At 44.5% G+C, this 22,602-nt stretch overlaps 1 protein-coding gene and 1 long non-coding RNA gene across 51 annotated transcripts in view; one reads left to right on the forward strand and one right to left on the reverse strand.

The window, feature by feature from the left end:
* The window catches only part of LOC146395264 (uncharacterized), a 624,884-nt gene that overhangs the window by 276,343 nt on the left and 325,939 nt on the right, over window positions 1-22,602 (reverse strand). The gene's annotated exons all lie outside the window — the stretch shown is intronic.
* Window positions 1-22,602, forward strand: part of CBFA2T2 (CBFA2/RUNX1 partner transcriptional co-repressor 2) — a 168,022-nt gene that overhangs the window by 141,571 nt on the left and 3,849 nt on the right. For 24 of the 50 annotated variants that reach the window (XM_085003599.1, XM_085003593.1, XM_085003607.1 and 21 more), the window contains 5 exons: window positions 1,477-1,562; window positions 2,475-2,670; window positions 7,321-7,389; window positions 11,313-11,503; window positions 13,953-19,077. In XM_085003599.1, coding sequence (XP_084859725.1) covers window positions 1,477-1,562; window positions 2,475-2,670; window positions 7,321-7,389; window positions 11,313-11,503; window positions 13,953-14,252 — 842 coding nt within the window. In that variant the 3' untranslated portion in view covers window positions 14,253-19,077. Of the gene's footprint in view, window positions 1-1,476; window positions 1,563-2,474; window positions 2,671-7,320; window positions 7,390-11,312; window positions 11,504-13,952; window positions 19,078-22,602 lie in introns of those variants that run through there. The other 26 variants (XM_085003601.1, XM_085003595.1, XM_085003613.1 and 23 more) reach the window with 3 other exon arrangements.

Here is a 22,602-nt window from a genome sequence, read left to right on the forward strand (position 1 = left end):
AGCAGCTCGGATCTGGTGATGCTGTGGCTGTGGTATAGGCTGCCGGCTACAGCTCTATTTTTTTTTTTTTTTTTTTTTTTGGTCTTTTGTCTTTTTGTTGTTGTTGTTGTTGTTATTGTTGCTATTTCTTGGGCCGCTCCCGCGGCATATGGAGGTTCCCAGGCTAGGGGTCTAATCGGAGCTGTAGCCACCGGCCTACGCCAGAGCCACAGCAACGCGGGATCTGAGCCGCGTCTGCAACCTACACCACAGCTCACGGCAACGCCGGATCGTCAACCCACTGAGCAAGGGCAGGGACCGAACCCGCAACCTCATGGTTCCTAGTCGGATTCGTTAACCACTGCGCCACGACGGAGCTCTATTTTGACCCCTCGCCTGGGAACCTCCATATTCTGCAGGTGCAGCCCTAAAAAGCTAAGAAAAAAAGCAAAAACAAAACAAAGTATTTTGTAATATGTTAGTGCTCAGGCATGACTACACAAGAAGATAAGATGAAATAAGCAGGTGGTTGCACAGATAAAGCATCACCATGAATACAATACCTATAGGAGTTCCTGCTGTGGTGCAACAGGATTGGCAGCATCTCTGGAGCTCTGGGACACAGGTTGTATCCCCAGCCCGGCACAGTGGGTTAAGGAGCCATAGTTGCGGAGTTCCCATCATGGCTCAGTGGTAACAAACCCCACTGGTATCCATGAGGACTCGGGTTTGATCCCTCGCGTTGCTCAGTGGATTAAGGATCTGGTGTTGCCGTGAGCTGTGGTTGATCACAGATGGGGCTCAGATCCCACATTGCTGTGTTTGCCACAGCTGCAGCATAGGTCACAAATGTGGCTCACATCTTATCCCTGGCCTGGGAACTCCATATGCCACAGGACAGCTAAAAAAAAAAAAATACAACACCTATAAATTCAGACTATAACAGGTTGTGTTACAGTAACGATTCCAAGCCTTGTCTGTGACCTACACCACAGCTCACGGCAACGCCGAATCCTTAACCCACTGAGCAGGGCCAGAGATCGAACCGGCATCCTGGTTACTAATCAGGCTTGTTTCCACTGAGCCACAGTGGCAACTTCTCTTACCTGTTTTTCTTTTGGGCTATTTGTCTTTAATAATTGATTTGTGGGAGGGGTTTTTTGTTTGTTTTTTGGTGTTTTTTGGCCACACCTGTGGCATGTGGAAGTTCCCAGGCCAGAGATCAGATCTGCACCATAGCAAAAGCCCAAGCCACTGCAGTGACAACACCAGATCCCTAACCCACTGCACCGCAAGGGAACTCCTGGTGGGAGTTTTAAATATTTTCCAAGTAGTGACTTCTTGTTGGTCATATGTCATTTTGTGGTTTTATGTCACCGTGAATCATTACCTTAGTAGTGTGCTCATAGTTGGTAAGAATGTATATGTATGTACTTGGTAGTATTCTGTTTACTGTATTCTTCCCTCTGTGTTCAAATTTAATCTAATTTCTGATAGGTCTAAATGGAGGCTATCAGGATGAGTTGGTAGACCACCGTTTGACAGAAAGGGAATGGGCCGATGAATGGAAACATCTTGATCATGTAAGAATCTTATAGTGTATAATTTTCCTACTTATTACTTTTAATTCTTAATATTACTAAGAGTAATAGTGTGTATGCTTGACGTGAAGTTAACCAGAGCTACAATGTCTTTGTAGTAAAAGCTGATTTATCTGCTTTTCCCTCAGCAGGAGAGCTAAGAGTAAGTAACTCCCAATCTTTGGAATAGGGTGATCACTTCAGGAGAAGCCATGTATTATAATGGTTAAAAATTTAAGTTTATAAGTTTTAGGCCCCAGCTTTGTGTGATGGAAAGTTGCTTCACCATTTTTAGCCTTAATTCCTTAATCTTTTTTTAAAATGCTATATTAGTTGAATTCGCAGGAGGATTTGTAATGATATGTACGGTGCTTATCACAGAGCCTGGTATATATAAGACATGTTAAATAATAAACGGAGTTTCTCCGAATACAAATAAGAATTGCTACACTGATACAGAATGTAAACTCTCAAGTTCTCTGCCCCAAGGGAAGAGAGAGCATCCCCTCTCACTAAAAAGGGAAGAGAATGTAGTATCTTCTTGAAATACATGTACAGTAGCTTTTCTTTTCTGAATGTAGTTTCTCTGTTTGCATTCTTAAATAAATCTCCCACTCTAGGCAAAGATATAATGTGGTTTCACTGTAGTATTTAAAGAACCATATTATAATGAGACTGGATGCATCAGCCATGAAAATCCAAAAAGGGTTTTGAAACCTAAAAAAAAAAAATTTTGTGTGTACATATTTAAAGAGAAACAATAAGAAAGGCTTTCAAATGTAAACTTGATGTTGCTAAATCTATAAAATTCTTAAACTTCAATTTTTATGTTTTGTTTACCTGTCACTGATTTTCAATATTGATTGTATGAATGTCCTCATCCCATGACTTTGCCTGACTTCCTGCCTTGCTCAGGCCCTGAATTGCATCATGGAAATGGTAGAGAAAACAAGGCGCTCTATGGCAGTCCTGCGGCGCTGTCAGGAATCAGATCGGGAAGAACTCAACTATTGGAAAAGACGATATAACGAAAACACAGAGATGAGGAAAACAGGGAGCGAGATGGTCTCCAGGCAGCACAGTCCTGGGGGCACAGATTCTCTCAGCAATGGTAAGGGGAGAGTCTCACTTCAGTTGGCAAGGAAGGCTTTTTACATATATAATGTATTTGTTGTATTTTTTATTTTTGAGGCTTTTTCTATTTTACTTTGGAAGGAAAATGGTGCTAGATTGTAGAGTGAGAAAATCAGGGTATAATTATGAAGAGTATATGATAAAATATATCATGGACTCAGTATCTGGCATGCAGTAAGAAATACTGTCTTACAAGTACTGGATGATGATCGAAGAATGTTTGGTTGTTAAATTCAGCCTAAATTTAGGCTGAATGTACTTGGTACTCTCATGTAAATCACATTCATTCCTCACAGTACCCCTAAAAATGTTCACCTCAGTTTCCCTTCCCTTTTCTCCATTCTCTATCCAGAAGAATACCATTTTCTGATTGGACCAAAAAAAAAAAAAAATTGCTATACCAAGCTATATCCCTTTCCTGCCTTTTCCCATCCTGAAGTTGCAGAGACATGAATAGCTGTCCGCTCAATCCAGGTTACATACAGGACACCACAGCTATTCTTCCACAAATGTTCCCTCACATTCACCTAGTAACCGAAAAGGCATCCTATCCAAAAGCTCAGCTAAATGAGGGGCCACCAGTGAGCAGACTCTCCCCACCCAAACCTACCCAGCCACCCACTTCAGGCTCTCAATTTTCACCAAAGAGAATGACTCTTCTTATGGCGAACCTAGCATGTTCCAAGGAAGACAGCCGTTAGTCTCTAAAAAACTACCCAAAAAAGTTGAGGCAAAGACATTGGTAACTAAGGGATCCCATCCCCCCCCACCCCACCCCCACCCTTGGAGGCTCCTCTTGAGCCAGCCATAGATTAGGAACATTGTGTGGGCTATCCGGCACAGCAGGATGTCCAAGAATACTTATAGTATGATTATTTTAGTTAGAACCTCAAAGCTAATTCTTAGGTATCTCTCACCATATGAACCTTCACAAATACTGCCTGTACCAGCTCACAGAAACTTACCCTACGTTCACCACCCAAATCATAAACCTTCCAAAGAAGCTCTGTAGGCACACAGGTGAGACAGCATAGAGTGCAGAGTGAGCCTGGTTGTGAGTCTCCAGCCAGGACTACAGGTCTTGCTGATGTTGTTTAAACATTGCTTTGCATTGAGAGTTTAGCAAGGGTGACTATGTCTATTACCCTGTCATAACTATCACCAGCACCTCTCTTGCTGTCAAAAATGAGGACAATTGGGATGACAAATTATATTGTCACTGCAGGTTTACCTCTTCATGGGTCCCAGTGTTTCCTTCTCAGGTCTCTCGGGGCGCTATAGCTCTGTCTGACCTAAATAGTATCTTTATACATATTATACATATAAAGTATTTCACTGTTTGTTTCTTTTAGAGTATGTTTGTTACATGCATTGTAGAAGGAAATCAGATATCCTAAACAAGCGTGCTACTCAAAATGTAAGCCAAATGCTACTTGTCTGTGATGGTATGAGGAGCTTGCGCCATGATGAATAGGGCACTGTTTGCTTCACTGTGGGAAGAGTCTGCTACACTAAGCAGTGTGCTTTGGGATGTAATTGTTTTGCTTGCATTCTTTTTTTGTTTGTTTGTTGGGTTTTTTTTGGGGGGGGTGGGGGTTTGGTTTTTTAGGGCTGCACCCACGGCATATGGAGATTCCCATGCTAGGGGTCAAATCTGAGCTAGAGCTGCTGGCCTACACCACAGCCACAGCAACACAGGATCCGAGCCTCATCTGCAACCTATACCACAGTTCACAGCAACGCTGGATCCTTAACCCACTGAGCGAGGCCAGAGATTGAACCTGCAACCTCATGGTTCCTAGTCAGATTTGTTTCCGCTGTGCCATAACATGGAACTCCTTGTTTGCATTCTACATAAGCTCCTTATCTATTCATGGACTAGTAACAGTTTGTAGACCAGCACTTTGAGTAGCACTCTCTATAACTGGGCAGTGTTCTGGGGCATAGCACACAAACATACTCACCATTGACTTTTAAATGGATAATTGTGTTCTAAATGTTTGATGTATAGAAACCTCTGGTGAATTGTTATTGGAGAATTTAGTATTTTTCTGTTTTGGAATACATAAAGGGAGAAATGGAATAGACTTTGGTTGACAGTATTACTTTTCCCATTTAAAATAATGGAATACAGGTTTCCTCTCTGTCACAATTTGTGATTTCACAGCCCAGAGCAGTTAATCACTTAACTTGTCCTCATGCTACTTAGAGAATACAGACCTGGGATGGGTCTGGACTAGACACTGAGTAGGCTGGGGACAGGGTCTGGCAGGACATCAGTGTTCTGGCCTCAGTGTTGTCACCTGTAAAAGAAGGAGGACTGGGTCTGATTATCTCTAAAATCCTGAGGTCAAGTCTCCTACTTCCATCAGAAGGTAAACTCTACCTTCTACATGCCTTTGGAATCCTGGCACCAAAGTGTCCCACCACAGATGGAAAAAAACAAAATTTGTGATTCACAGTATTTTCTGGAACAGATTTTGTTCAGGGATGCACAAAAGGGATGTATTTTGGTATTTATTTAAGGATGCATAAATAAGTGTGAAAACTATAAGGAAAAACAAAGTGATCATCACAGAATTCAAGAGAATGGTTTCCTCTGAGCATATGGCATGGAGAATGGCAATGATTAAAGTGAAGAGTGAGCTCTGATCATCTTTATCAGCTCTAAGGATAGGATTGCAAGTCTGGCTGGCATCATTTAAACATTACTGGGGGAGTTCCCATCATGGCTCAATGGAAATGAATCTGCCTAGTATCCCTGAGGAAGTAAGATACAAGTATCGCTGGCCTTGCTCAGTGGGTTAAGGATATGGCATTGCCGTGAGCTATGGTGTAGGTCACAGATGCGGCTCAGATCTGGAGTTGCCATGGCTGTGGTGTAGGCCAGCGCCTACAGCTCTGATTTGACCCCTTGCCTGGGAACCTCCATGTGCCAGGGGTGCGGACCTAAAAAGACACCAAAAGAAAGAAAGAAAATTTTAAATGTTGACTATTGATGTAACACACACACATATACGTATTCTTTCTCAGATTCTTTTCCCATATAGGTTATTACAAAATATTGAGTATAGTTCCCTGTGCTATACAGTAGGTCCTTGTTGGTTATCTATTTTATGTATAGTAGTGTGTATATATTAATCCCAAACTCCTAATTTATCCCCCCCCCAATTTCTGTATTCTTTTAAAGGGAATTTTTTTTTACTGAATTGCATTAAGAGATCCCTGGTGGCACAGTGGGTTAAGGATCCAGTGTTGTCACTGCTGTGACTCTGGTTACTGCTGTGACACAGGTTCCGTCCCTGGCCTGGGAACTTCCTTATACTGCGGGCGCAGGCAAAAAGAGAAAAAAATAAACTGCATTGTAAAAATGTTAAGCAATATAAGAAATGTATAAATTATGAAAATCTTGTCGTTTCCCCCCCCCTGCACTTTTTTTTACTCGCCTAGGCTCTCTTATTAGCAAATCAGTGTGTCCTTAAGGAGTTTTCTGTGCCTATACTTAAAGATAATTTTTCTCAGTTTTTTGTTTTGAAGTTTTTCAGACACATAGAAATACTGAAAGAGTGACACAGTGACCATTCAAGTGCGCTGCACCTAGATTCACCAGTTTTTCACATTTCGCATTTGGTTTCTCTCTTTATAGATGGGTAGATGCGTAGGCACAGTCTTCCCTAAAGCATGATACTCATCCTTAAATGCTTCATTCTGTTTCTGCTAGAAACTAGAGTGTTCTCTTGCGGAACCACAGTACCATTAGTCCGCCACTTCTGACCCATGTATTTGCAGTCTCTGACCTTTAATAACCTCTGAAACCCTAGTTTTCTTTTCTCTCTCTCTCTCTCTCTCTCTTTTTTTTGGTTTTTCGTCTTTTTTAGGGCTGTACCCGTGGCATATGGAGGTTCCTAGGCTAGGGGTCTAATCGAAGCCACCAGCCTACACCATAGCCACAGCAACACCAGATCTGAGCCATGTCTGCAATCTACACCACAGCTCACAGCAACACCAGATCCTTAACCCACTGAGCAAGGCCAGGGATCGAACCCGCAACCTCATGGTTCCCAGTCGGATTTGTGAAACCCTAGTTTTCTTGATAACAAGCTGAAAATGTTGTCTTCTGGAAATACTATGAAAATGTCCATAGTTTCTAGGCATGTCCCGAGTGAGCTGAGAAGTTGCTTTAGGGTCATTTGCATCCTCCCCTCTTAAATCTGACAGAGAAATAAAATACTTGAGGACTGAGCAGGTACAAAGTTGATGGCTGAAGTGAAGTGGCTTTTCCTTGTTGGTTACACCAGTGTTCGAGGGTTCCCTTTCCTCCACATCCTTTCCAACATCTGTTATTTGTGGTCTTTTTGATAATAGCCATTCTGACAGGTGTGAAGTGATTATCTCATTGTGGTTTTAGTTTGCATTTCTTTGATGATTAGCGATGTTGGGCATCTTAAAGTTAAGTGTACTATTTTATAGTCTGATTTTATCCCTTGTCAGAATATTTTTTGCAGTAAATGAATGTATATGTTTGAATCTTTCTAAGTAGGGAGTGAGAGTTCTAGCAAGTTTTTCACAAAAATAAACATGCCAATTATAAATGGCTTCTGACCTGTGTTGTTTCTCTCTTCCATAGATTCTCAACGGGAATTCAGCAGTAGGCCAGGAACAGGATATGTACCTGTGGAGTTTTGGAAAAAAACTGGTATGTCTATCTGCATAGAGGTCATATGTACTCAGTAATTTATGTGAGCGAGGAGCACATGTTTGGAGGATAGTGGTTTTCTCATCAGTTCCTCCTCATCGGTTCCTCCTCGAGGTTCCTGCCTCTCCTTCCCTCTTCAGCTTGTCCCATCTTGTGGACTACCCATCATGTTACTTTACTGGTTAAGAATTTAGAATGACTCCCTTCAATCCATCCAAGTCCTACTGGGAGGCATTAAGTAACCAACTCTCCCTTCCCTATTTGTATGCCCTATTTCTGGGCATATAGCTTAATTCACTTCTGTCTCTTCCCATCACTGTGTTCTCACACTCCCATTTGGTTCATTCTGCTCTTCACCTTTACTGTCTCTAGCTTCATCAAGACTGTTCTTGGTAGGTCTCATTTTCTATAAGAATAAGAGAGGGTTTGGACTTCCCTCGTGGCTCAGTGGGTTAAGGATCCAGTGTTGTCACTACTGTGGCTCAGGTTGCTGCTGTGGCGCAGGTTTGATCCCTGGCCCAGGAACTTCGACATGCCACAGGTGTGGCCAAAAAAAAAGAAAGAAAGAGGGTGGGAGCTGCTTAACCTAATATTACCTAATCCAAATACTAGCTTTCTTTTCCTTCTTACCTCCCTTTTCTCAATGAAAAAAAAAAAATTTTTAGCCACACCCATAGCATGTGTACATTCCTGGGCCAGGGATCGAATCCACACCATAGCAGTGACCCAACCGCTGCAGTGACATATTCTGGATCCCTAGCCCTCTGCACCACAAGAGAACTCCCTCAGTGAAATTTTTAAAGTGCAGTACAGTTTTTGGCTTTCTTCCTAAGATAAAATTTACTTCTACAAAAAGGTTAATACCTAGTTAATATCAAGACCATAATATAAACAAACGGTCAAAAGATATGGACAGATACATTATGTTATGAGAAATACAATTAACCATATTACAAAATGTTTATTCTCATTGACAGGAAAGTACAAGATAATGCAACCCTGATCAATTAGCCTCCAAAGTCTTTTTTTTTTTTTTTTTTTTTTTTTTTTGACTCCCAAAGTCTTTAACACTTAAAAATTATTGGCAAAATTTAGAGGACCTTTTAATGATAGTAAATAATTGATCAAAGATTTATATACGAAATTACTAAGTGTTACCAACTGTAAGTACATGGGAATTTTGAAATCATTTCTTACTTATGGGCTTTTCAATCTTTTATTTATTTAGTCATTTATTATTATTATTATTGTTGTTGTTTTTTGGTTTTTTTTGTCTTTTGTTCTTTTAGGGCCGCACCAATGGCATATGGAGGTTCCCAGGCTAGAGGTCTAATCAGAGCTGTTGCTGCCAGCGTACACCATATCAGAGCCATGTCTGCTACCTAAACCATAGCTCATGGCAACGTCGGATGCTTAACCCACTGAGCAAGGCCAGGGATCAAACCTACAACCTCATGGTACCTAATCAGATTTGTTTCTGCTGCACCACAACAGGAACTTCCTGAATCTTTTATTTTGAAAGATAGTGATCTGGATTGTTAAAGAAGCAACAGTATATAAGAAGACACTGTTTTTTGTGAATTCTTGGAGGAAGGGATAGGGAACCTGGGAAATGCCCAGATAGCCATGAATGGTTATGTGAATTTACAGTGTAACACCACAACATAATATTACCTTACAGTTAAAAATGATTTGGGGAGTTCCTGTTGTGGCTCAGTGGTTAACGAATCCGACTAGGAACCATGAGGTTGCGGGTTTGATCCCTGACCTCACTCAGTGGGTTGAGGATCCGGCATTGCCGTGAGCTGTGGTGTAGGTTGCAGACTCGGCCCGGATCCCAAGTTGCTGTGGCTATGGCATCGGCCAGCAGCTACAGCTCCCATTAGACCCCCAGTCTGGGAACCTCCATATGACATGGGTGCAGCCCTAGAAAAGACCAAAAAAAAAGAAAAGAAAAAAAAATGATTTGGGCAGTTTCCATTTTGCTCAGCAGAAATGAATCTGACTAGTATCCATCCTCATGGATATGAAGGTTTGATCCCTGGCCTCGATCAGTGGGTTAAGGATCCAACATTGCCATGAGCTGCAGTGTAGGTCCCAAACACAGCTCGGATCTGTTGTTGCTATGGCTGAGGCATAGGCAGCTGCTACAGCTCCGATTCAATCCCTAGCCTGGTTACCTCCATATGCCACATGCAAGTGCAGTCCTAAAAAAAGGACCAAAAATAAAAATAATAATTTGGAAGACTATATAGTAGCTTGGAAAAAATTTTTTCATTTGGAAATGGGAAAGTGTATATCATATTACTAAGGACTACAGTAGAATTATGGGAAATAAAAATGGTAATTGTAAAGGTAGAATGAAAAAATACCAAGTGCAAGATCTCTTTGATAACTAGTAATTTTCTACTTGAGTGGTAACCTTTCATTAAGTATGGTTAAAAGCCAAACTTTAGCATGGGTCAGCTAAATTTGAGTCCTTGCTCTGCTATAGTGCCATCTGACCTTAGATGACCTTCAGCAAAGTGGTTTTCCAACCTGTGATTCTTACTGATTCATCCTTAAACTAGGGATAAAATACACATTGGGGCCATTTTATGTTGGCTCAATAAGAGATCCTCAACATCCACCTGGTAAGTAAAAAGAGGTCTATGAAGGGTAGCTGTGGTGAGCCACAGTGGACCTCTGTGAACACCAAAAGGAATCCTGGAGTTCACTGTCACCTCAGCTCAGCATCATCCTTGGCCTTTGGTGAAAACTTGGCCTTTGGTTTTGTGAAAACTTTCTTTTCTTGGCTGGAACAATAGGATGCGGAGTTCTAGGACTGCAGCCTAGAACACTGTGTTTAGACCTCCTTTGAGCCTAGGCCATGTGCAAGAGCCAAGTAATAAGGGAATTTCCTTAAGCCTCTGGGTTGTCTAGTCTTGTGGACTCAGGAAAGAGGTCATTCACACTGAGACTTGGGGCTGAGGCTCAGATGCACAGCATGTATCGTTTGGAGTGTGCATCTTGTGGAAACCAAGCAGGGTGGTGGTGATGGGAGGAACCGATCAGGAACCAAGCGTGGTGATAGTGACTGGATAGGACTTTCGAGGCCCAGGGCTCCTTGCAACCTGCCCACATCTGTATCTTCAGGCCATATTTCTTTACTGAGTTGAGTCTTTTATACCTTACTGCCTCCTGGTCATTTGTACCTGAATGCCCCAGGGGCACCTTGCTCAGCCTTCTTATTTGCCTCCATACCAGCATTTTGCTTATTATCTGTTTTATTGCATGGCACTACCGTTCGTCACCTTTACCTCTACCTCTAGACCCTTAGAGACACCAGCTTCATTCTCTCTCATATTCTCCTCTGTGCCACTTGCTCTTGCCTCAATTCAGAGTCTTTTTATCAGCTGGATGGTTGTCCCAACCTTTCAGTTGTTATCTCTGCCTTCAATCATTTCTCTATGCATAGACCCAGTTTAGGGGCTCACATTTTCCTTAGAAAAAGGGCCAGATTCCTTAGCATGGAATGCAAAACTTTCTAAAAATTCACTGCCGCCCACAATCTCAACCAAGACACATTCTCCTGATCTTCCTCTGCCACTTATAGAGCTGACCACTTTTCCCTTTAGTACTCTGGTCTCATACTGATGTGTATCGTGGCACCTCTGCCCCTTTTCACCTGATCACCGTTAGGAGAATATGGACTACATCTTAGTCATTGTGGTCTCCCCAGCCCCTGCCTCCATCTGCACACCTCACAAATGACTGCATGAATGGACTGTGAGAATAAGAAGAAAAGTGAATGCTTATGTCATAATCCCTGTGTATTTTTTAGAAAAGTCATCTTGTTTCACTTCTGTCCCTTCTTAGAAATGATGTGGAGGGGGAGGGGAAAGATTTCTCGGCCAGTTGATTTTACTGTCACTTTCTTCTAGAAGAAGCTGTGAATAAGGTGAAAATTCAGGCCATGTCAGAAGTACAGAAAGCCGTTGCTGAGGCAGAGCAAAAAGCCTTTGAAGTGATTGCAACCGAGAGAGCTCGGATGGAGCAGACTATAGCGGATGTCAAACGGCAAGCTGCAGAGGATGCCTTTCTCGTCATAAATGAGCAAGAAGAGTCAACGGAGGTCAGAGCTCTGTTAGCCTGGGGCCTGGGGCCAGAGCAGTGGGGTGACCAAGCCCATTACTGTCTTCTCAAGTGCTGGGCAGTAAGACCCAAGAGGCCACTCTCAACCTAGAGGATTATAGTTTCTACTCAGTACCAGAGAGATTTGGTTTTCAGTTATTACATTATATTCTTATATGAATTGGTTTAAGTTTTTGAAAACTCACCTTAAAGGCAGAGTTTGTGGAACTGCGTGACAGAGATGACCGCCACTCCCTAGGTGGGCTTACTGTGGGCCAGGTATAGAGCTAAGTGTGTATGTGGGTCTTTGTGATCCTCACAGTGATCCTGTGACGTGTAGTACTGTTGGATTCCAATTTTATAAATGAGGAAACTGTGGCTCAGGAAATTTAACCACTATAATCCTATTTGGCTAAAGCCAGAGCACAGGAGAAAGGAAATGCAGGATCCTGTAGCATCCAGTCTGTTTACAAACAGAATGGGTCTTTCCTGGATTGAAGTTGACAGATCCAGCAGACCTGCCTAACTGCCCAGGGCCCAGGACTTGGTGACGCTTCTACACAGGACATTCGTTTACCATGATAAGGACAAAATTGAATGAACTGTAAAGAAAATGCATGTGATAAAACCATAGCAGTCCTTTCAAACATAATGAAATTCTTCTCTAAGTTTCATTTTAGTCACTTTCCAGCTTTAAGACAAACTTTTAGGTCCTGAAACAAGCCTGTTTCAGTAAGTAGGTAAATCTCATCTACTATTTGGGATATTCTCTTGATGTTATAAAGAACTGAGTGTTTTTTTGTCAGCTTTTAAACAACAGAAATTTTATTATCTCATCCCCTTTAAATGATCTCTCTCAGTATGGCAGTGTTAAGCATGGTGATGTGAAAATGAAAATGCCTAAATAGGAATAACCGTCGTAACTCCAAAGTATGAAATTCTCTGGAATGCAATTTGCTTGAGGATCTATGAAGATCTTAAGAATTACTTCTATCTATGCCCTATTTTGGTCTTCCAGTGGTGGTGCTGGCAAAGTTGAGGCAATCCCTAGAGTGTATTTCCTGAGAGGCCTCTTGTGTTAGAAGGAAATCTGTAGTCCTTTCCAATGCTCTTTGAATCTAAACTTGTGCATTGGGTATAGTGGAGGCAGGAGGTCCAGGTTCCAGGCCTTGCATAGCTGCGTGATCATTTTATAACCTCAGACAGGTCCCTGCCTTCTGGTCCTCAGTGTCCCATCTATACAATGCAAGAGGTGGGCCAGGTGGCCTCAGGGTCCTTTTCAGTACTTGTCAGTTGTTTTATACTTAAGCAAGTGTCTGATATTATTGGAGACAGGGTCTTTCTTCCCTGAGGATCAGGCCACGCCTCACAATTGACTCTGCCATTCTGGAAGACTTACAAGGGAGGAGGTAGCTAGCTGATGAAGTCCTGACACCTAAGAAAAAAAAAGCCTTGAAGTTCCCACTGTGGCATAATGGGTTAAGGATCTGGTGTTGCTTCAGCTGTGGCGTAGGTTGCAGCTCCAGCTCAGATTTGATTCCATATGTTGCGGGGGTAGTGGAAAAGGAAAAAAGAAAGCCTTGCTTTCCTGGTAGCTTCTCCTAGCCAGTGCCATAAGGCTTTTCTCTTGTAAGTGGGTCATAGAGGCTGCAGGTGCAGAACACTCGTGTGTCCCTGGTGAAATCCTCACAGGAGCCTGCAGGGAGGAGAGTACCAAGGGGCAGGTGCAAGAGCTTTCCTTTAGGAAAGTGCACAGAATAATAAGAAAACTCCTAGGCCTAGACCTCAGGGCCTTCGGTTCTGTGGTGTAGTGGGGGGCTTCTCTAAACAAGCCACAAGTATTCCCATGATCCCCAGCCCCCCTCTGATGAGATACATCACTGAAAGGAGAAGGAGAATGGGCACAGAGGAAGTAGCACAGCTTTCCACACTCCTGTTCGTCCACCCCAGTTCCCTAGCAGGTGATGTTTTTAAAGATCAGGTATTGCCAGTGAACACGATCAAGATATTTTTCCATTGGAAAGGGTAAGGAAGAAAACTTGGTCTAACAAGTGTGGTCTGGGAATAGAGAGCCGTGATGGGGGAGCTCTGGGATAGAAGTTGGTTTGGTTGCCAAGGATTGAAATATGAGTCAAAACAATGAGTTTGCGCCTTTAGCAGGACATGAGACTTCCACCCTGCTACACGCCCATAGTGATGCTGTGTGTGTGTCTTCACGTACCCCCATCTCACTCTCCTATCGGCCTGGGATGGGTAGTTTTCCTGTTGTACAGATGAAGGAAACTCAGAAAGCAGATAGTAGAAGAGGCAGGACGAGTACAAGTATATGCAGCTCCAAAGCCTGCACTCTCCTCATACAGCCCTGCTTCCTCTTCTGTAGTGCAGGTGACAAGTTGTGACAAGCCTGCCCCCCAAGATCCAAGCAGCTAACTGATGCCTGTGTCTTACAGAACTGCTGGAACTGTGGCCGCAAAGCCAGTGAGACCTGCAGTGGCTGCAATATCGCACGATACTGCGGCTCTTTCTGCCAGCATAAGGACTGGGAGCGGCACCACCGCCTCTGTGGCCAGAACCTGCACGGCCAGAGTCCACACAGCCAGGGCCGGCCGCTGCTTCCTGGAGGGAGGGGCTCCTCAGCCCGGTCTGCCGACTGCAGTGTGCCAAGTCCAGCCCTGGACAAGACCTCGGCAACCACCTCGCGCTCCTCAACACCTGCCTCTGTCACGGCCATCGACACCAACGGACTCTGAGCCCCAGGTTCACGTACCCCTGATGGCCTCACAGCACAACAGAACACTGCATGGGAGGCTGGCTGTTTGAACCAGTGCAAGTAGCTGTTGGGCCATCATCAAGAAGTGAAGTGGAGGCAGGAAGACTTCAAGCCCAGCAAACACTGTTCCACAGCCTCTCCAGACACCTGCCCTAGTTTCCTGTCTGCGTTCTTGGGGGAATTCATGAGCACACAGACAGCTGACTGGAGCTGCCCCTTCCATGGCTTCCTGGTTTATTCCTCTCCCGGCTGAAGCTGGCATGGCCAGCCACTTTTCAGTGAAGACCACCAGCTCCCCTCCCTGCCTCGTGAGGCACCAGACTGTCGAAAATGCCCAGCCAGGCTGGAAGCAGCTCATCCCATGCACTGTCCTGCAACAGAGGCCCAGAGGCTGATAGCAAGCTAGGGAGGAGGCCCCTCCTTCCCAGAGAGTGGTTCCTCTTGCCCCTGAACAGCTCCTTGAGCCCCATTTCCGCCCTCAGCAGGTGCCACTGATTGACTGGTCCCATGGGGACTTGGGCAGGCAAAAAGCAGCACTCAGGACTCCCTCCTCAACCCTGCTGTTCAGACTAATTCTCAGAAACCACTGTAAAAAAGTCACCGTTTCAGTAAAAGCACCCGTAATAAAAAAATAAAACTTCCACCAAGCATCACAGATCCTTTCGGACAAGATTTTCCAACTTGGTGGCTCTTTTAGTTTGGGACCCTTTTTTTCCTCTTATTTGATTTTGCTTATGCAGAAAATAGTTTTCAGCACATGGATTGGTCTGAGGGAGAATGCGACTCAATTGTGAACAGTCTGTTCTCTCTGAGCATGTTGGCCAACCAGTATCGTCAAATTATTGAGTGGATCATCTATTGGAAATGCAGAACCTTTTGTCACCGCTTGGCTCTTCGCAGTCATCTTGTACCATGTCATTTTATCTCAGACCACGCACATCCAGATCTCTGCGCGGATCTTCTTCCCATGGTCTCTCTTTGGCACCTCTGAAGCCACAGTTGACTCATAGAATGTGATGTGGTGTAGCTACATCTTGCCTAACCAGTGAAAGGCCTGGTCACGTCTGAGCAGCCCTCTTGGACCTAAAAGAATTCTTCAAACCTTGTCATTCTACGTCCTATGTCAGTTTATTACTGGGCATCAGTTTCCCTTCTTCTCTTTTGTTGCTACCTACCCTCTTTGAGCTAAGAAAAGTTCTGTGAAATGTGACAGCCATTTGAGAGAGCCTGACCAATTTTCCTTCCTGTCTTCAGGGAGTTTTCCAGCTGCTTACCTGGCTCTCCAAACATGACATCACCTGTACTCCCTTTAAAATGTTAGAAACTGCCACACACTTTCTTCCCTGCCATTCGAGTTCTATTGGGAACCCAAGGAGCCTGAACCTCCCCCCCTTTCCACCTCCAAGCTTCCTGCACACTCTTGTCCCAAGGAATCAATTGGGGTGAGTTGATTGGCCCACTCCTGCTGGCCCTTGAAAGCTCTCAGTAAGGTATCAGCATAGGTAGAACTGTCCTTTCGTATAAGTATATCTAAAGTCCCTAATTTATCTTACCCAAGGATTTTCTGTCTTAAGCTCAGGGAGTTCCCGTTGTAGCTCGGGGGTAACGAACCCAACTAGGATCCATGAGGACTCGGGTTTGATCCCTGGCCTTGCTCAGTGGGTTACAGATCTGGCGATGCTGTTGAGCTATGGTGTAGGTCACAGACACGGCATGGATCCCATGTTGCTGGGGCTGTGACGTAGGCCGGCAGCTACAGCTCTGAATCAACCCAGCCTGGGAACTTCCACATGCCACGGGTGCGGCCCTAAAAAGACAAAAAGAAACTCAGTCCAAGACACCGTTAAAATACCTGGATTTCAACTACATAAAGTAAGGTATCCCCAGAGAAAAAATGACAGATAGTTACTTTATTGTGGAACTCCTTGAGCTGCAGCAGTTGTGGTGTTCTGACTAATAGGGATGAAATCAGTACCCTAGACAGGAGTTGCCTACATCTCCCTGTGATATTCCATGATGTTCCATGAGAGGAGGTCACGGAGCCCATAATCAGCAGCAAGAGAGTGTCTCCTGGTGTCCACTGGTTCTTCCTCAGCTCCCTTTTTCATCAGCAAGGTGGCTGAACATCTGGGCATGTTCTTTACATCCTCAGTGGCTGCAGGACTATCCACTGTATCTCAGTTTTTTGTTTTTTGTTTTTTCTGGTTGGAATAAAGAGCCAAAACCAACTGAGTACTATTCATCAGGGCTCAATGTCAGTTTCTACAGCTAAAGTTTAGGTTTAGTGTGCAGGGCCTAGCTGACTTTTGTGGGCTCTGGTTCCAATGACAGCTTAATTTTCAGAATTTTTGTAACGCTGTTCTAAACTGCTTTACTTATATGCTACCCAGAGGCCAAGCTGAAAACTTAAGCAGTGTTCCACACTGCAATTCAGTTTTTAGGCCTTTTGCTGAATTAATTTAGGTTAGTTTCATTCATAAGTTGATAGGGCATCTGTCTCTAAGATTTTTTTTTTTTGCTTGCACCCATGGCATGCAAACATTCCCAGGCCAGGGGATGAACCCACACCACAGCAGTGACAACACCAAGTCCTTAATCACTAGGCCACCAGGGGGCTCCCCAGACTTCCTATTTCAGTGTAAAGAAACCTTTTCTCCAGCTCCCTCTTTTCTGAAATTCTTTGGGAGGAGAAGGGACACTGACTTGGTGGGGTGAGGACACTGGAGGGGCAGACACGAGGCCAGGTTCCCCACTTGGTTTCCTGCGTCTGCTGGTACCACTTCAGCTACTAGGGTGAAGGTGCAGATTCAGGCTTCCTCCTTTCATCTAATTAGATTTAGATATTTTAACATCAGACTGCTTAGAGGACCAAACTCTTTATAGTTTGAGGGGACAAAAAAAAGACATGGTGGTGGTACTGAAGGCATTGTCAGAGTAGTCACAGGCTCTTCAGTGTTGTCCGAGAAGCCAAAAGCAAATGAGACACGTGCCTGCCCCCTGTCAGAGCACATCTGGAGAATGAGGCCAGTGCTCGGCATCACCCACTGACAAGTGATGGGACACCACTGCCCTCTGCCCAGTGAGGAATGGTTGCAGGAACCAGAGATGACCAGAAGTGGCCAACATGATCTTCTGGTTCTGAGGGAAGCTTGGGGGCTGGATCCTCATATCTTCAATTGCCCTTTGGGGCCCCACTGCCTGCATCATGCCTGACTCCACCCAGCATTAAGAACAGACCCAGGTTAATTCCACCTGCTCAGCAATAGGCAGCCCTCCTCCTGAGCTGTGAGCACTCCACTTGGAAGCATCCTTGCAGCATCCAAGATGGGACTCAAGCAGATCTGCTCAGGCACAGTCATGGGACTCCAAGGTCACAGAGCAGGTGGATCTTGGACAGTGCTGAGTCATGTATGGCTCTCAGTGGATCTACATATGGAAACAAGACCCATCTCTCCAGCACGGGGCCATGTCTGGCATTGGCTGCAATGGGCCCTCTGCGGCGTGGATGACCTTTGCACATCTGGGCCAGGTGGACCACCAGGAGCTCCTCACTTCTTGGTGTCAACATGAGCATTTTCAGCTTCTAGATGGAAAATCTATACTTCACTTTGTACAGCCTTGTCCCAGAGTCGAATTGATCTGCAGTGCTGTCACCTGCTTGCAAAGAGTAGACTTGTTCTGGGTAGTTCTAGAAGATTTCTCAGCAAGTAGGTTTTGAAGGTTCAGCAACACAATGGCAATTGTGTGGTCACGAATTCTTTGGGATGAGATCATAAATAATGACCAGGTGGCTGTTTGTCCTGGAAATTATAGATGGGATTATGGATTGAGTAAATCATTTAAAATAGAACTCATCTTGGGAGCTTTCTTCAAAACTGGTTTCCGGGCTCCCAGGTCAGTAGACCAAGCCAGCTTTCTTAGATTTTTTTTTTTTTTTTAAGCTATTTACAGAGAACTGGGTGGTGGCATGTTTGAACCAAATGTAAGAAAAGCCAGAGGGACCTGGACTATTCCAGCATGGGCTAGCTGGCCAGCTGTTGGGGAGGAGTCCTGCCTGGGGTGGGGCAGGGTACTGGGCGAGCTGTTGAACATAGTCCTTCCAACTCTGAGTGTTTGTAGTTCTTGTGAAACCAAAACGTTGACTACCTGCCTCTTTGCCCACGCGTATTGACATGCTCAATTCCAAAGACAATGGTGCAGGTGACCTCTTCCATCTTGAGCCAGGAGAAGGTTGAGGCCTGAGGGCAGACCTAGCATCTTCCCTTTGCCTCCACAGCCCCAGAGATGGCACTTCCCCTGCTACCCCATCTGGTCAGACCCACAACTGCCCAGTGTACATTCATTGATGCTTATACCAAATAGGGCATGTGTGGCTGGCAGCTGGCAGGGACAGCCCCGTCCCTGTGTTGGAGTTGGCAGAGAGAAGCAGCAATAAGCATTTAGGTGAATGGCTGAAAGTGCTGTTTGGCTAAGAGGCCTTCAGTCCACTTTCACAACTTTCCAAGTTCCTGATGAGGCTACAAAAGCTCCATAAAAGAAAACCAGTAATGTAAATAAATCAAAAACTAAGCTTCCAAGCGTAGTTTTTAAAGGGGGATGATGAAATGATGAATGTGAAACCACCCACAGGATGCGGTAGAGTCGGTTTTTCTGTGCTTTGTCATTTTACTCTGATAGGAACTTTTGTTACTTAACTCTGTGCATAACTTATTTAATGTACTGTATAAATGAACCAAAACTGTTAAATATGTATTTAGTTTGTTCTACTTAAAGTAGTCAATAAAAAGGCTATATTCCTTTTCTGACTCAAGCTGAAATGGGACTGTGAGGGAAGATGGTACATAATACTTTTGGTGTTTTGTTTTTATTATAGTTGATTTAGAGTGTTCTGCCAATTTCTGCTGTACAGTAAAGTGACCCAGTTATACATATATATACATTCTCTTTGTCACATTATCCTCCGTCCTGTTCCGTGCTATAGTGGATATAGTTCCCTGTGCGGTACAGCAGGATCCCGTTGCCCATGCACTCCAAATGTAACAGTTCATCTACCAACCCTGGACTCCCAATCCCTCCCGCTCCCTCCCACTCTCCCCCTGGCAAACACAAGTTTGTCCTCCATGTCCATGATCTGTTTCTGTTTTGTAGATCATTTGTGCCATATTTTAGACTCCACATAAAAGTGATAGCATATGGTGTCTTTCTCTTTCTGACTGACTTCACTTGGTGTGAGAGTCTCTAGTTACATCCAAATTGCTACAGATGGCGTTATTTGTCCATTTTATGGCTGAATAGTATTCCATTGTATATATGTACCACATCTTAATCCATTCATCTGTCAATGGGCATTTAGGTTGTTTCCACGTCTTGGCTATTGTGAATAGTGCTGCAATGAACAAATAAGTGCATGTATCTTTTTCAGTGAAAGTTTTGTCAGGATATATATCCAGGAGTGGGATTGCTGTATCACATGGTAGTTGTATATTTTAGTTACCTGAGAAACCTCCATACAGTTTTCCGTGGTGGTTGTACCAATTTACATTCCCACCAACAGTGAAGGAGGGTTCCCTTTTTTCCACATCCTCACCAGCATTTGTTGTTTGTTGACTTGTTAATGGTAGCCACTCTAATTGGTGTGAGGTGGTATCTCTCGTAGTTTTTTGTGTGTTTTTTGGGTTTTTTTGTTTTTTGTTTTTTTTTTGTCTTTTTGTCTTTTTTGTTGTTGTTGTTGTTGCTATTTCTTGGGCCGCTCCCGCGGCATATGGAGGTTCCCAGGCTAGGGGTCAAATCGGAGCTGTGGCCACCAGCCTACGCCAGAGCCACAGCAACGCGGGATCCGAGCCGCATCTGCAACCTACACCACAGCTCACGGCAACGCCGGATCATCAACCCACTGAGCAAGGGCAGGGACCGAACCCGCAACCTCATGGTTCCTAGTCGGATTCGTTAACCACTGTGCCACGACGGGAACTCCCTCTCTCGTAGTTTTGATTTGCATTTCTCTAATAATTAGTGATGTCGAGCATTTTTTCATGTGCCTGCTGGCCATACATATACTTTTGTAAGATGTCCTGCCAGCAGGCTTCTGTATCCTTTCTGCCTTGTTCCTTGATCATCAGAGATGGGGAGGCTCCAGCGTTTCTTGCTATGGCTTAAGAGCACCCAGAGGAGACATTCCATTGTGTCTCAGTGGGTTAAGAACCCAGCATAGCCTCTGTGAGTGTGGTTCGATCCCTGGCCTCACTCAGTGGGTTAAGGATCTGGTGTTGCCGCAAGCTGGGGTGCAGCTTGGATCTGGCATTGCTGTAGCTATGGCATAGGCCTGCAACTGCAGCTCTGATTTGACCCCTAGCCTGGGAACTTCCATATGCCACAGACGAGGCCTTAAAAAGAAAAAGAAGAAAGGGGCGGGGGGGAGAGCACCCAGGGGAGTGAAAGCAGGCGGTCCTGCTAAGGAGGTGGTTCCAGCTACTGGACCTCTGGGAAGCCAACAGAGGGGCCTGCAGTCAAGTGCCAACAGCAGCTTAACAGATGCTCCCAACTTCTTGTTAGCTCTTCACTGTTAAGTGATTTTTTAAATGAGGAAAGTACAATCATAGAAAGTTTGAAAAAATAGGGTGGTGGATCTGTAGGTACTTTTCTGCAGATAACTCTGTATTTCCTTAAGCATTTTTAACATACCTAGACTTCATTCATGTCCTTTTTACACTGGTGTTAAATCATAAGTTCACTGTTGTCTGCACATTTATTTGTTTAATGGTTATGTGATTTAATCAAGGCTATGATTTTCCTGAACTTTTCACCTCCTATTGGGCAGTTGCATTGCTTTCAAGTTTTCTCTAACATACTGAGGTGAACTTCTTCCTTGGCATGATTTATTTCTTAGGGATAATTTTCCAAAGTGGGATTTCTAGAACTGAACTTTTATTGGGTCCTTGAAGCCTGTGTTCAGACTGCTTTCCCTGAAAACACAAACAAACAAACTGCTTTCCCTGAAAGCCCACCAGCTTGCTATGCCTCCAACAGGACCCAAGTAGTACTTTCCATGACTCTGTGGTGGTCTGGCCAGCTGCGACCTGACACAGTTTGCTGCGGGCACACCATGAGCACCTGTATGTACGTACAAGGTCTTGGGCTTTCAGTCCAGTTTCCTGCCCAGTGACCCAAGGCCTCAATTCCCAAGGCCCTGGCCCCAGCCTCACTCCTGTCTCTTGAATACCCAAATCTGGCCTCAGCCCTGGAACTGCTTCTGAGCAGCCTTGCCTAAGATGTTTGTTGGCACCATCAGCTTCAAAGACCCCCAAAATGAAAAAAAGGGTTGGGGGGAGTTGGTTATCAGATCTCAGGGTAGGGAGAAAGATGGTCATGGCCTTGGCTCCAGGAGGCAAGGTGGGGGCTTAGCTGTATGATCTCTCTTGCAGATGATGCCAACTGCCAGTCTTTCTCAACAGCTGCCCAGGGCTGCAGGCCACCACCCAGAGCAATTACAGTATTTCAAACCCCATGACTGTCAGTCTAGCACAAAAGCATATTTGGTAGACAAGTCAGCAATCCGTAGTCTGCCTTAACCCTGAAAAATGATCCCAGGGACTTAAGTGATACTATAGTAAAGTACTGTGTTAAATTTGCTGTACTGTACTTCCCTGCTGGCTCAGTGGGTTAAGGATCCTGTGTTGTCATTGTTGTGTCTCTGGTTACAGCTGTGGTGCAGGTTTGATCCCTGGCCTGGGAATTTCTGCATCAAAAAAGGTTTCTTGTTTGTTTGTTTGTTTTGCTATAGAAATAGCAGACTGAAAATTTTTCCATTATCCTAAACACCTGGATGCAGGGTAAACTCTAATGAATAGACTTCACTGAGGTCATAGAGTAAGAAAGTATAGGCAACCCCCGAGGGCCAGGAAAAAAAGTAAGAGTAAGTGGAAACCATAGAGGGCAAAAGAAATTCCAGCTTAGGGTTTGAGGGATTAACTGCCCCTACAGGGGAATGTGGCACTAGGCTTTGAGCCTATGCAAAATGGAGAAACAAAACCAGAACCTCTCTTGGAGTTCCCATGGTGGATCAGTGGTTAACGAATCCAACTAGGAACCATGAAGTGGGTTCGATCCCTGGCCTTGCTCAGTGAGTTAAGGATCTGGCATTGCTGTGAGCTGTGGTGTAGGTCGCAGACATGGCTCAGGTCCTGCATTGCTGCAGCTCTGGCGTAGGCCAGCAGCTACAGTTCCGATTAGACCCCTAGCCTGGGACCCTCCATATGCCGAGGGTGTAGCCCTAGAAAAGACAAAAAAAAAAAAAAGAGAAAGAAAAAAAACCCAGAACCTCTCCATGAAGC

Source organism: Sus scrofa, chromosome 17, assembly GCF_054392235.1.
Source record: "Sus scrofa isolate SSC_HxYL_T2T_F1_AM1 chromosome 17, Sscrofa_HxYL_maternal_Yorkshire_Landrace_v2.0, whole genome shotgun sequence".
Taxonomy (NCBI): domain Eukaryota; kingdom Metazoa; phylum Chordata; class Mammalia; order Artiodactyla; family Suidae; genus Sus; species Sus scrofa.